This window comes from Microcaecilia unicolor, chromosome 6, assembly GCF_901765095.1.
Source record: "Microcaecilia unicolor chromosome 6, aMicUni1.1, whole genome shotgun sequence".
Classification (NCBI taxonomy): domain Eukaryota; kingdom Metazoa; phylum Chordata; class Amphibia; order Gymnophiona; family Siphonopidae; genus Microcaecilia; species Microcaecilia unicolor.
The window spans coordinates 62428186-62441895 of record NC_044036.1 but is presented as its reverse complement, the minus strand read 5'-3'; the positions used below and the strand labels follow the sequence as shown (position 1 = coordinate 62441895).

General features: G+C 45.1%; 1 protein-coding gene across 1 annotated transcript in view; it reads left to right on the top strand.

Annotated features, from left to right (window-relative positions):
• Positions 1 to 13710, top strand: part of MCOLN3 (mucolipin 3) — a 52733-nt gene that overhangs the window by 8106 nt on the left and 30917 nt on the right. The window contains exon 3 of the mRNA XM_030206327.1: positions 11528 to 11681. Coding sequence (XP_030062187.1) covers positions 11528 to 11681 — 154 coding nt within the window. The remainder of the gene's footprint in view (positions 1 to 11527; positions 11682 to 13710) is intronic.

Below are 13710 nucleotides of genomic sequence, written 5' to 3'. Positions count from 1 at the left end.
CCTCCCTTTCTCTCCCCCCATCCTGCTCCACACACAACAGTGGGCTAATCTTGCTCCTTCATTCCTCCACTCCCTGTCCTCTGAGCGTGCTTGACTTCCTCTTCTGACAAGAGCAATCCCCAATCATTCCTGCCCATGCCATTTTCAAAATCAAAATGGCTGTTGTGAATCTCAGGTAGGCCCAGAGGGCTTCCTCTGTTCAGAGGAGAAGGAGGGAGAGGGTTGATGGTGGCTGATGGTGGGTTTGTGGGGGCAGAGCTTTATATGTATACCCGAGTTTGATTTGTCCTTGCCTTTCTCAGGGTACAGACCGTAGAAGTCTGCCCAGTACTGTTCTTAGTAACATAGTAACATAGTAACATAGTAGATGATGGCAGAAAAAGACCTGCACGATTCATCCAGTCTGCCCAACAAGATAACTCATATGTGCTACTTTTTGTGTATACCCTACTTTGATTTGTACTTGTGCTCTTCAGGGCACAGACCGTATAAGTCTGCCCAGCACTATCGCCGCCTCCCAACCACCAGCCCCGCCTCCCAACCACCGGCTCTGGCACAGACCGTATAAGTCTGCCCAGCACTATCCCCGCCTCCCAACACCAGCCCCGCCTCCCACCACCGGCTCTGGCACAGACCGTATAAGTCTGCCCAGCACTATCCCTGCCTCCCTCCACCGGCTCTGGCACAGACCGTATAAGTCTGCCCAGCACTATCCCTGCCTCCCACCCACCAGTCCTGCTCCCCACCACCGGCTCTGGCACAGACCGTATAAGTCTGCCCAGCACTATCCCTGCCTCCCAACCACCAGCCCTGCCTCCCGATCTTGACTAAGCTCCTGAGGATCCATTCCTTCTGCACAGGATTCCTTTATGCTTATCCCACGCACATTTGAATTCCGTTACCCGTTTTCATTTCCACCACCTCCCGCGGCGGAGAGCATTCCAAGCATCCACTACTCTCTCCGTGAAAAAAATACTTCCTAACATTTTTCTTGAGTCTGCCCCCCCTCAATCTCATTTCATGTCCTCCTATTCTACCACCTTCCCATCTCCAGAAAAGGTTCGTTTGAGGATTAATACCTTTTCAAATATTTGAACGTCTGTATCATATCACCCCTGTTTCTCCTTTCTCCACAGTATACATGTTTAGTTTCAGCAAGTCTCTCCTCATACGTCTTGTAACGCAAATCCCATACCATTCTCGTAGCTTTTCTTTGCACCTCTTCAATTCTTTTTACATCCTTTACAAGATACAGCCTCCAAAACTGAACACAATACTCCAGGTGGGGCCTCACCAACGACTTACACAGGGGCATCAGCACCCCCTTTCTTCTGCTGGTCACACCTCTCTCTATACAGCCTAACAACCTTCTAGCTACGGCCACCGCCTTGTCACACTGTTTTGTCGCCTTCAAATCCTCAGATACTATCACCCCAAGATCCCTCTCTCCGTCCGTAACTATCAGACTCTCCCCGCCTAACACATACGTCTCCCGTGGATTTCTATTCCCTAAGTGCATCACTTTGCATTTCTTCGCATTGAATTTTAATGCGAAGAAATGCAAAGTGTACTAAGTTCTGAAGCTAACATTGAAGCTTCTTAAAATTTACACTCCAGCCCATCCCTATCTATTTAGTCACGATCAGGGCGTAGACCGTAGAAGTCTGCCCAGCTCACGTTTTGTTTCCAATTCTAAATGCTTTGAAAATGAGCCCCATAGCAACAAATCAGCAGAATCATCTGCAAGACATGGCACCATCCAGTCAACTAGCCATCTAGTGTTCTCCAGCCCTCAACAAAACGGCTATGTATAGAATAATTGTGTTCCAGAATCCATTCATATTTCTACAAAATAATAATATTTAAATTAGAATTACAGTGAAACACCACCTGTATGCACACCATTAACGTGCGGGTCTGGATTATGCGCGACATCATGCTTCCCAATGATGCAAACTTCGAACGTGGGAGCTCGTTTGTACAACACAGTAGGTCCTTGATGCTAGTGAATGATTTTTTGCCAACTTTTGTAAGAGAACACTGGAAGCAGCCAAAAAACCTGGTTTGTGAGAGCCTTTTGGAGACTTGTGCAAGAGAACTCTGGAGGCAGGAAGGAGGCAGTCGAAAAACCTGGTTGTGCGAGGCTTCTTTAGCGACATTTGGTAAGACAACTCCGGAGGCAGATTCACTTAAATGTGCACTGATAGTACACGGTTCCAAGGTGTTTGACTCCCAAGTACTATTGGTGCTCTACTGTATCTTTCCAGTCGGTAATAGATTAGTTTCAGGGCTATAGAGTTTAGGAAGTCAAATAAAAGTTTATATCACAAAAGTTTGAGGATAATGCAAGTGATTTCCAAATTATATGGGTAGCTGATAGATTTTCCTGTATGTGTAAAATATCAACAATTTTTGAGGGTTTTTTTTTAACATTAGGAGTTTTTTTTTGACAAGACCAACAAGGTTATCAGCTAAGAAACCACATTTATGAGATTTAATAGACATTCATAATGCTCAATGGTATAAAAAATATCACTGGTAACAGAGACAGAGTGTGGAAGATTGAGAGATATAGCTAGAGGTTCTCCCAGTTTTTCTATTAAAGCTATATTAATTCTTTTTCCCGTACTTTTTGTGTACATATGGAATATTTACAAAATTTCCATTTCAAACAATTTATAATATGAAGAAGCTATATAAGGAGGAAGCTAAAACATTTTTGTAATCGATAGTATTGTACTATATAATGTATCTTATTTGTTCAGGCAACGGAGGGGGGGGGGGCTACCTTTGTTCAGGGGGTGAGGAGGAGGAGGGAGAGGGAGTACGCTGCTGTGCTGTGAGGGCGGGATCAGTTTCGGTTTTAGCTCAACCCGAGTGGCAAATTGTTGCGGCAAATTCAGAAACTGGAAAAAAACAGTTGGTCAGTGTGAATCCTAACTTTATCTGGATAGCAGTCCCAATATTGCTGTAGTCCAGATAATTTGCTGCTCTGCCCACACTGCCTGGTGCCAATGTGGTCTGTAAGGACATTTGGCAGTAGTATCATGATAGTACATAAGGGAAGGGGAACGGGACTTGATATACTGCGTTTCTGTGTTTTTTTTGCAACTACATTCAAGTGGTTTACATACTATATACAGATACTTATTTGTACCTGGGCAATGGAGGGTTAGGTGACTTGCCCAGAGTCACAAGGAGCTGCAGTGGGAATCAAACCCAACTCCCCAGGATCAAAGTCTGCTGCCACTAACCACTGGGCTACTCCTCCACTCCATGCCATGCCTCACTCCACTCCAAAAGAGTAGACATACTGGGTCAGACCAATGGTCCATCTAGCCTAGTATCCTATTTCCAACAGTAGCCAAGCCAAGTCACAAGTACCTGGCAGAAAACCCAAATCATGGCAACATTCCATGCTACCAATCCCAGGGTAAGCAGTTTCTTCCATGTCTGTTCTCAATAGCAGACTATGGACTTTTCCTCCAGGAACTTGGCCAAACCTTTTTTAAAACCAGATACGCTAACTGCTGTTACTGGACATCATAACACACAAATTTGACCACGTTGCAAACTTTATACCAATGAACACTAAATGGTCACCTACATTGTGGTCAGACCATTACAAAGCACACATCACCCTCAAATGGAGAATAAAAGACTCACCAAACAAACAAGCACGAAAAACTTACACCACAAGAGGAAAAATAGATCCGGTTGAATTCTGGCAACAGATTTACACTGACGAATGGACAACTAAAACAGACACAATCCAATTCCTCTCAATATGGGACAATAGATGCAAATCAATACTAGATACCATCGCCCCGATCCAAACCAGAACCTCGCACAGAAAGAACTCAACACCATGGTTCAACGAAGAACTGAAAACACTCAAAACACAAGTTAGGAAACTAGAACGTGCGTGGAACAAAAAGAAAGACGATACCAATCTCAACGCCTGGAAACAACTCCGAAGGAAGTATAAATATACCATAAAACAAACCAAAAGACAATACTACAAAACTGAAATCGGACCAAATTACAAGGACACACACAAACTCTTCCAACTCGTGAATAAACTATTAGACACAACCCCAGTCACCAATAACAGCACAGACACACCAGGAGCCGATGATTTGGCGAAATACTTCAAGGAGAAAATCATACAACTGCGACTCAAAATACCTGTCAGTCCAACCGATTACACTACACTCCTGGAGTGCCTAGACCCGGACCCTGGAGTCTACCCAGCAGATAGGATCTGGACTGAATTCGCAATACTACCGGAAGATCTTATTTCACAAACACTTAAAAGATTCGCCAAATCTCACTGCAAACTAGATATATGCTCAAACAACCTCATGAAGTCGGCCCCCAAACAATTCATAACAGACTTAACAAACCACGTGAACTTCATGCTACAAAATGGACTCTTCCCTAGGGAAAAGGGTAACATTTTACTCACCCCCATACCCAAGGATATGAGGAAAAATGCTAGCGAACTAACGAATTACAGACCAGTAGCATCCATTCCCTTGATCACCAAAATAACAGAAGGAATGGTGACCAAACAACTCACGGAGTATCTAAACAAATTCTCAATATTACATGATTCCCAGTCAGGATTCCGTTCTAATCACAGTACAGAAACCGTACTAGTTACGCACATGACCAGATTCAAACAACTGATAGCAAACGGCAACAATATACTACTGCTACAATTCGACATGTCAAGCGCATTTGACATGGTTGACCATGAAATTCTATTACACATCCTCGAATACTTTGGAATCGGAGGCAACGTTCTCAAATGGTTTAGGGGGTTCCTAACTAAACGCTCATATCAAGTGACATCAAATTCGACTACATCAGCCACATGGACACCTGAATGCGGAGTCCCACAGGGATCCCCCCTCTCACCGACCATATTCAACCTAATGATGACACCATTGGCCAAACTACTATCGAATCAGAATCTAAACCCTTACATATACGCTGATGATGTAACGATCTTTATTCCATTCAAACAAAACCTAAGGGAAATCTCTAATGAAATCAACCAAAGCCTACATATCATGAATTCATGGGCAGATGCATTCCAGCTGAAACTAAATGCAGAAAAAACCCAATGCCTAATACTCACCTCGCAATACAATAAGAATAAATTTACCACCATCAACACACCCAAACTAAGTCTACCAGTTTCGGATACCCTAAAAATTCTTGGAGTTACCATTGACCGACACCTAACACTTGAGAATCATGCGAACAACATAACCAAAAAGATGTTCCATTCAATGTGGAAACTAAAAAGAATAAGACCATTTTTTCCAAGGAACATCTTCCGCAACCTGGTACAATCATTGGTACTCAGTCACTTGGACTACTGTAATTCACTCTACGCCAGCTGTAAAGAGCAAATACTCAAAAAACTCCAGACAGCTCAAAACACGGCAGCCAGACTAATATTCGGCAAATCAAAATACGAAAGTGCAAAACCCTTACGAGAAAAACTACACTGGCTCCCACTCAAAGAACGCATCACGTTTAAAACTCTGTACTTTAGTCCATAAAATCATCCATGGTGACGCCCCAGCCTATGTCAGACCTAATAGAACTTCCACCCAGGAATGCAAAAAAATCTTCTCGCACTTTCCTCAACCTTCACCCACCAAATTGCAAAGGCCTGAAATACAAATTAATGCACGCATCTACCTTCTCCTATATGAGCACGCAGCTCTGGAACGCATTGCCACGCAACTTGAGAACTGTCTATGAACTGACAAACTTCCGCAAACAATTGAAAACCTATCTCTTCAACAAGATATACAACAAAGAGCAACACATGTAACTATACAGCCTCTGACTTATCCAGAAAGGTTTTATACTATCTTTTGCTTTATTACTATCATTTAATCCAAAACTATCTGTTATAATAAATGTATGTTCCCCTCTATTTCCCATATCCACAATGAATTGTAAGCCACATTGAGCCCGCAAAAAGGTGGGATAATGTGGGATACAAATGCAATAAATAAATAAATACATCCTCCGGCAAAGAGTTCCAGAGCTTAACTAATCATTGAGTGAAAAAATATTTCCTCCTATTTGTTTTAAAAGTATTTCCATGTAACTTCCTTGAGTGTCCCTTATTCTTTGTACTTTTGGAATAAGTGAAAAAAATCTATTTACTTCTACTCTTTATAATAGTTTCCACTATTTTGCCCAACACTGACGTCGGGCTTACCGGTCGGTAATTTCCCGGATCACCTCTGGAACCCTTTTTAAAAATCAGTGTCACATTGGCCATGCTCCGATCTTCAGATACTATGGATGATTTTAACGACAGGTTACATATTACCAGGTTGGCAGTGGGAGGGGGGCAAAGTCGGCAATGGCGGGGAAGCCAGACAGAGAAGGCATCAGAAAGAGGTGCATGAAAGCAAAGCAATTAAAGAGCCTGCAACCACCGCTCTCTGAACAAACCCAGAGAGGACTACACACACATAGCTCAGGCAGTGCCAGTCAAGTGTGCATGTCGACGGGGCCCCACGAAGCCCGAGGACGCCACTTGCGTTGAGGCAGGGGACATGACATGTTTAGCTTGCACTAATAACACTACCGTGCCTTTATAAAAGACCCCTTAGCTTTACATGCGCTTTATAGCAGTGAGCGTTTACACCAGCTCTGTGCTACTGTCTTTTATAGAATAGGGTCAAATAGGCCCCTTTTTATAGAATTACCTCACTAAAGGGTCCTTTTACCAAGCTGGTCATCAGTCCACACATTCACGTCTCACTACTGCCTCCAGCAGGATACCCGACGCGACAGTCGGTTTGGGCAGTCGGTGCTGCAGAATGTGTTCGGGGTTTCGAATCCAACTCCACCCCCCCAGACCCATTTTTGTTCTGTTCCAGGCTGCACTTTCAGTTAGTTGTTTATGGTTTCAGGTCAATCTCTATGTCCTCACCATTGCAAGGCCCAATTGACCAATGTTCATTGTTTTGAGTGAGCCTGGTTGCTAGGGATACCCCTCATGTGAGAACAAGCAGCCTGCTTGTCCTCAGAGAAGGCGAAGATACATACCTGTAGCAGGTATTCTCCGAGGACAGCAGGCTGATTGTTCTCACAAACCCGCCCACTTCCCCTTTGGAGTTGTTGTTTGTTTATCATTTGCTTTTTGATTAAACTGAGTGAGAACGCTTGCGTGACGGGGGGAAGTCATCCGCGCATGTGCGGTGCGCATGGTTCACGCGCCAGAAGGTTCTGGCAAACTTTTAAAATTTTTTTCTTGTAAAATTGCCGATTCCCGGGCTGAGTGGACGTCGACCCACATGTAGGGCCCCTTTACAAAGCACTGGTAAGGTCAATGCGGACTTACCACTTGTTAAAAGAGAACTCATAGCCTACAAAACTACCTCACCAATCCACACAATCATTACAGTCCACCTCTATCCTGCTTAATACCTTCCTTCTCTCTTCCCTTACCTAATCTTTGATCATTACTAATTGTATCTGACATCATGGAATGACTATGTCATAACCAAACTCTGTAAGCCACATTGAGCCTGCAAATAGGTGGGAAAATGTGGGATACAAATGCAATAAAATAAATAAAATAAATAAATTAAAAAGGAAGTACCACCGGGCTACTGCAGCAGCCCGGTGATAATTCCCACTCCCAGCGTGTGTCATATTTGGCACTAGAAAAATATTTTTATTTTGTAGCGCCGGTGTGTACCCGGAGCCCTTACTGCCACCTCAGTGGGTTGTGGTAAGGGCTCCCCCTCCTAAAAAAATAATCATGTTACAAGTGCTTCCCTGCCACAAGGCCATTTCCTGAAAAAAAAAAAGACCTAGCTTTTATCCGCTGGCGGTAACAGGGGCCTTGGCCTGATGCCCGTTCATGCCCCCTTTTGCCTTGGCTTGGGTAAAAGGGGTCGTAGATGCGCTGATAGAACACAGGAATGCCCCCTCTCCTCCCCTAATACACCCCCTCAAAATATAATTGAAGAGCACTTTTCCAAAACTCAGTCCATTTTTTGTCAGTTTTTGAGCTATGTGATTAATTTTGTTCATCAAGACAAGATTCATTTACTGTATCTTATTCCTGTGCCAAAACTCACTAAGACCATGAGTTTGGCACAGGAATAAGCTACAGTAAATGAATCTTGCCTTGATGAACAAAATTAATCACATAGCTCAAAACTGACAAAAAATGGACTGAGTTTTGGAAAAGTGCTCTTCATTCCCCCCCTCCCCTCCCAAAAATAAATTACTACACTGTATGCCAATGCAAAAAACTAATCTGTGACACTTTAGTGGTTATATGAAGTCCAAGAAGTAGGGGTGGACCAAGAAATAACATTTATTTAGCACCACATGTGTATGTGACCCGACACGGGGCCGTGTTTTGATGGAACAACCGTTTGCTTCAGGGGTCAGACACCAAATATTTAAAAAATATATAAAAATATATAAACATTAAGATCAAATACATGAACAACATCCAAAAACAAATAAAAATGAGCAGAAGGACTTGAATGGGAAACAAACAATCAAAATAAGCATAAAAAAGAAAAAGTATCAAAACAATATGCAATTAAAAATGTTAAGACATTGAAAAATGATCAATTAAATGAAATGAGAATATTGTAAAAGAACTAACCTTACAGTTGGAAATCACAAAATATAGGTGCAGAATAATATAACTTGTAATGATAAACCTAGACAAACAATAGAAAAAGAAACTAATATAATTTAGAAATATAGAGGAGGAACATTGGAATTACCATTAGCCAAATATAAAAGCCAGCAAAATATCAATTAAAATAATAAATTGATACCACTTTAGTGTGTACCACATTGGCCATTTTTTTTGCTGCATTAGACACGTGTTAGCACCTAACACAGCTTAGTAAAAAGACCCCTAGGTCAATTAAAACACACTAGCAGCTATAGCATACATAAACAAAAATTCCATCCCTGTTGTTCTGTCTGTTGGGTTTTGGAGGGATGTAGATCTCCATGGAAGGACCAGGAATGACAGGTCATCTAGTCCATGTGACTACTGCCACTTTTTGGAAACCATCCCTGTCCCTAACTATTGGCTCTCAAAGGTGGCAGGATCGCTTCTGTCTTGCACACATCAGGGGGAAAACTGATGTTCATAATAGGTTGGGTAAATATTGAAAGTCCCTATGAACAAAATGGTTATTAAAAGCTTAGCCTAACTTGCATGTCAAGGAGTTTTTTCTTTTATTTATATTGCTTTTTTTTTTTTACATGATCTGTGTGCTGCCCATTAAGCTAAATAATGAGTTTAAACAAATTAAGAATGTATGAAACAGGGTGCGTATCTGGACTTCGCTGGTAGGGGGGTCCAGAGCCGAGGTGGAAGGGGCACATTTAGCCCCCACCCCCGCACCGCCACCCCTCCCCCCGCCGCCGCTGCCAGAACAGAACCACCTCCAACTGTCGCCCCGCCCGACGTCCCTCTCGACCCCCCGCCTGCTGTCACTTACCTGTGCTGGCGGGGGACCCCAACCCCCATCAGTCGAAAGTCGTCGTCCTTCGTTCATTTGTTTCTTCTTTCTGAGTCTGACTCTGACATCCTGCACACGTCCTGCACGTTGTGTACATGCAGAACATCAGAGACGAGTCAGACTCAGAAAGAAGAAAACAAACGAACGAAGGATGACGGCTTTGGCTGGCGGGGTTGGGGTCCCCCGCCAGCACAGGTAGGTGACGGCAGGTTGGCGGCGGGAGGGGGGGTGAGGGCCGCAGTAGGGGTGCTCCAGGGCCAAATCTATGGGGGCCTTGGCCCCGTGGCCCATTACAGATAGCCCCTGGTATGAAATGAAGTGATGTAACACCCAAAAATGGAGGGAAAAAAGCCAAATGAACTAAAAATGACCAAATATATTTGGTTTGTGCATATCTCTAGCAAGGAAGTGATGGGTTATGGTGGTTGTAAATGCTGAAATCACTGTTCCCTCTAAGCTGAGCAGGAGTCCTCCGACTGCATTGCCGCCGGTGGGGGGGGGGGGGGGGGGGGGGTGGGGGGGGGGGGGGGGGGGGGGGGAAGGCGGTGCCTCAATATTGTGTTTTCAATGGCTAGAGACAGGCGGGCTTCTGGGAATCTTGCAGAGCTTGCCTGTCCCTCACTATTAAAAATGTGATAGTGAAGCAGCACCTCCCACTGGACTCCCGCTCACCTTACAGGGAACAGTGGAGGAAACTGACCAGTCATGCAGTGAAGGGTTTGACTGAAGCAACTTCCTGTGGGGTCCTTTTACTAAGCTGTGGTAAGCACTAATAGATGCTTACCACAGCTTAAAATGCTTACCTCTGGGTGCGCTCAGACATCCCATGGTAATTTTGGCATTGGCGCTTGCTACCCATGTACTAAAAACTAGAGAGAGTAGGCGTGTTCTGTGATTGTCAGTTACTGCAGCTACATTGCGCATGCTAACCAATTAGTGCGTGGTTAGCAAGTGTAGCCCTTACTGCCTACAAAATAGGTAGTAGTAGGCAGTGGCATAGCTATGGGTGGGCCTGGTTGGGCACAGGCCCACCCAGTGGCAGCACCCCACATCAACGACTCTCTTCCTCCGCAGTGTCCTGGCATCTGTCCGCCTGTCGCTGAACCCCTACAGGCTTCCATTGGCCAGGTCCCAACCTCGCTTTCATCATTTCTTTTCTGGCGGGACCTGGCCAATGGAAGCCTGCAGGGCTGGCGCAGGCAGCAATAATTGAATCAGTGCAGGTGCCAGGGACACCTGTAAGGTACATGAGGGAGGGACGAGGTTCAGCGACGGGTGGGCAGATGCTGGGACACCTCGTCGGAGGAGAATTGTTGATGTGGGGTACTGCCACTGGGTGGGCCTGAGCCAAGAATGGGTGGGCCAGTGCGGTAGGTGAAAAAAATCTATAATTTTTATTTATATCTCCTGGGGGGGGGGGGGGGGGGGGGGGAGGGCTGTGGAGTGCCGTGCAGTGGAAGGGCCCATCTAAGTTAGCTCTGGGCCCATCCAAAATACAGGATCTGGCTACACCACTGATGGTAGGGGCTCACATGCTAATGGAAAAATTAATAGAAAAAATTGGAATTTCAGTCATTATATCCCTGCGGAAAATGGCTTTAGTGTACAAGTGACCCATGTAAGCACATGTGAAGGCCACTTTTTACTGCAGTTGGGTAAAGGGCCCCTTTGAATGGTCTTGATCGAAAATTTGTGGCTTTCTGCAGCTTCTAAGAGACAGAGAAGGCTAATTACAGCAAACCATGAATGCCTCCTAAACAGTCTGCATATTTCATGATTTTCCTGTTTTAAATGGCTGAATCCAGTCAAGTGTTTCATAATTCAGTAATGTGACTGGAAATAAAGAAAGCATTGAAGGATACTTGGCATGACTACAGCATGGGTAAACCTCTTCCTAATATACATGCTGGATCCCAGACATTGGCACCGTTGGGTGGGTGCATCTTGTGCAACGGCTGAGCTCTTACTTTGTTTTTCAGTACCTGCAGCTGCGTAACATATCTGTCGGGAACCATGCTTATGAAACAAAAGGAGCTGAGCAGACTGCTATGAAAGTGTGCCAGCAGTTCTACAAGCAAGGAAGCATCTTCCCTGGCAATGATACTTTTGATATCGACCCAGAAATTGAAACTGGTAACTCTTTTTTTTTGGGGGGGGGGGGGGGGGGGGGGTGGTGGTGAAATTCTCCTCAGCCTAACCCATTTTTTCTGATTGTCTAGCGGGTTCCATGAGTTTCTGTCTCAGTTGGAACCAATCTCTAGCGAGCTTTGGCACCACAAATCATTCTTTCTGCTTTTTCCCATATTATTAAGCCTCAACTGCCTTCCATCTGGTTCATAAAGGCAACAGCCCTTAGCAAGAAAACACAGACTGTAGTTTATTTAGATATTGAGTTAATGCACTGGAATTTAGGGGCCCTTCTAGTAAGCTGCTTTAAGCAGCTAACGTGGGGTTTTAGCATGGTAGACAGAAGCGCAGGCCTACACTACTGTCTACTGTGCTAAACTGAGCGCCTTTGCTTTAAAAACCCGGTATTCATTGCCTAACATGGGAATGTTTTGGGTCTGAGTGTTGTAGAGGCGGACAGAGATGTGGCCGGTTGTGACAGGTACACACAGGTCTTTGTCATACACTAGCTGTCTCGACTGCCGATAGCATAGCCAAACATACCACCACCTCAAGAAGAGTTGGTAAGTGTAGTCTGGTAGTACAGTGTGCTGTGAGTGGTGGTGCAGTGGCTTATTCCCCCGATCCCACCCAACATGACCTCACACCACCCAAGTGGATTACCATGTTCCCTTGCATTCCCCAATAGGATCACCAAGTCCTTGCAAAAACCTTGCCCCCCCCCCCCCCCCCCCCCCGTCCCCGTCCCCCTGAGCCCAAGCCTCCTTCCATCCCCTGATCCTCCCTGGGACTTACCTGTGGGTCAGCATTGGTTGTAATGGGATCCCAGGCAGCAGCAATCACCCTTTGCTGCGCCCGGGTTGCCACCATCATCCAAAAAGATGCCAGTGACCTCAAGCAGTAGTCTGCAGCAATATCAGTGGAAAGCAGTGCATGTGGCTGCTTGCTGGAACAAAAAGGAGGGCATTTAGAAAGTGTTTTTCCCTGTATAAAGCTTCTTTTACATATGGTAAAGGGTGGGATAATGTCTCTGGAGGCTGTAAGAGTCAAGGCCTGTTGTGGATTTTGTATCATTGAATTAGAGGTTACTTACGGAGGGTGGGGATAGGGAAGAAGGATATTGTGAGGGGTGGGGGAAGGTTCCTAAGGGAGGGGGGTCAGTTACTGTATTTATGCTTCAACTGTTGAAATTCCTTGCACTGAATGTATACGTTGGTAGGTTTGCAAACTTCAATAAAAAAATATTTAAACATATATATGGTAAAGGGACTTATCTGAAATTGCATGGCTGTATATATGTGTCTATAAGAACACACATTGATAATAAGAACACTCATGTATGCATGATACATGTAGGTGGATTTAGGGCAGTTTTGCAGTATATGCATACACTTTAAAAAATACACACGTGCAGACATAGAGGGCAATTCTGTAACAGTGCACCTATATTTAGGTGTCTACAGAGTGTCTGTTCTGTAAAGGAAAGTAGGCACCTACTTTCCCTTATAGAATACTAGCATAACCAGGTATATATTTGCATATATTATAGGTACAAGTCAGTGGCGTTTCTGGCCTGGATGGCACCTGATGCACCCCCCCTCCCAGGTGCAGCGCGCCCCCCCCTCCCTGCTAAATGACACCTTTGCCCCCCCTCTGGTGAAATGACCCCCCCCTCGGGTGCATCCCGCCGGGTGCACGCCGCTGGGGGGTGCCGCGGCACGCACCTGCTCCGAGTTCGCTAAACTTCGCTTCACTGCAGCTCACTCTGCCCCGGAACAGGAAGTAACCTGTTCCGGGGCAGAGGGAGCTGCAGCGAATGAGCGACGAAGTTTAGCGAACTCGGAGCAGGCGCGTGCCGCGGCACCCCCCAGCGGCGTGCACCCGGGGCGGACCGCCCCCACCGCCCCCCTTGGTACGCCACTGGTACAAGTACATTGCCAGCCTTAGCTCTGGTGTAAGTGCCAGAGATATGTTCATAACATATAAAATCTATAAGTTACGTGCGCTAATTTGAGGCCCACCCTATGAAATAAAT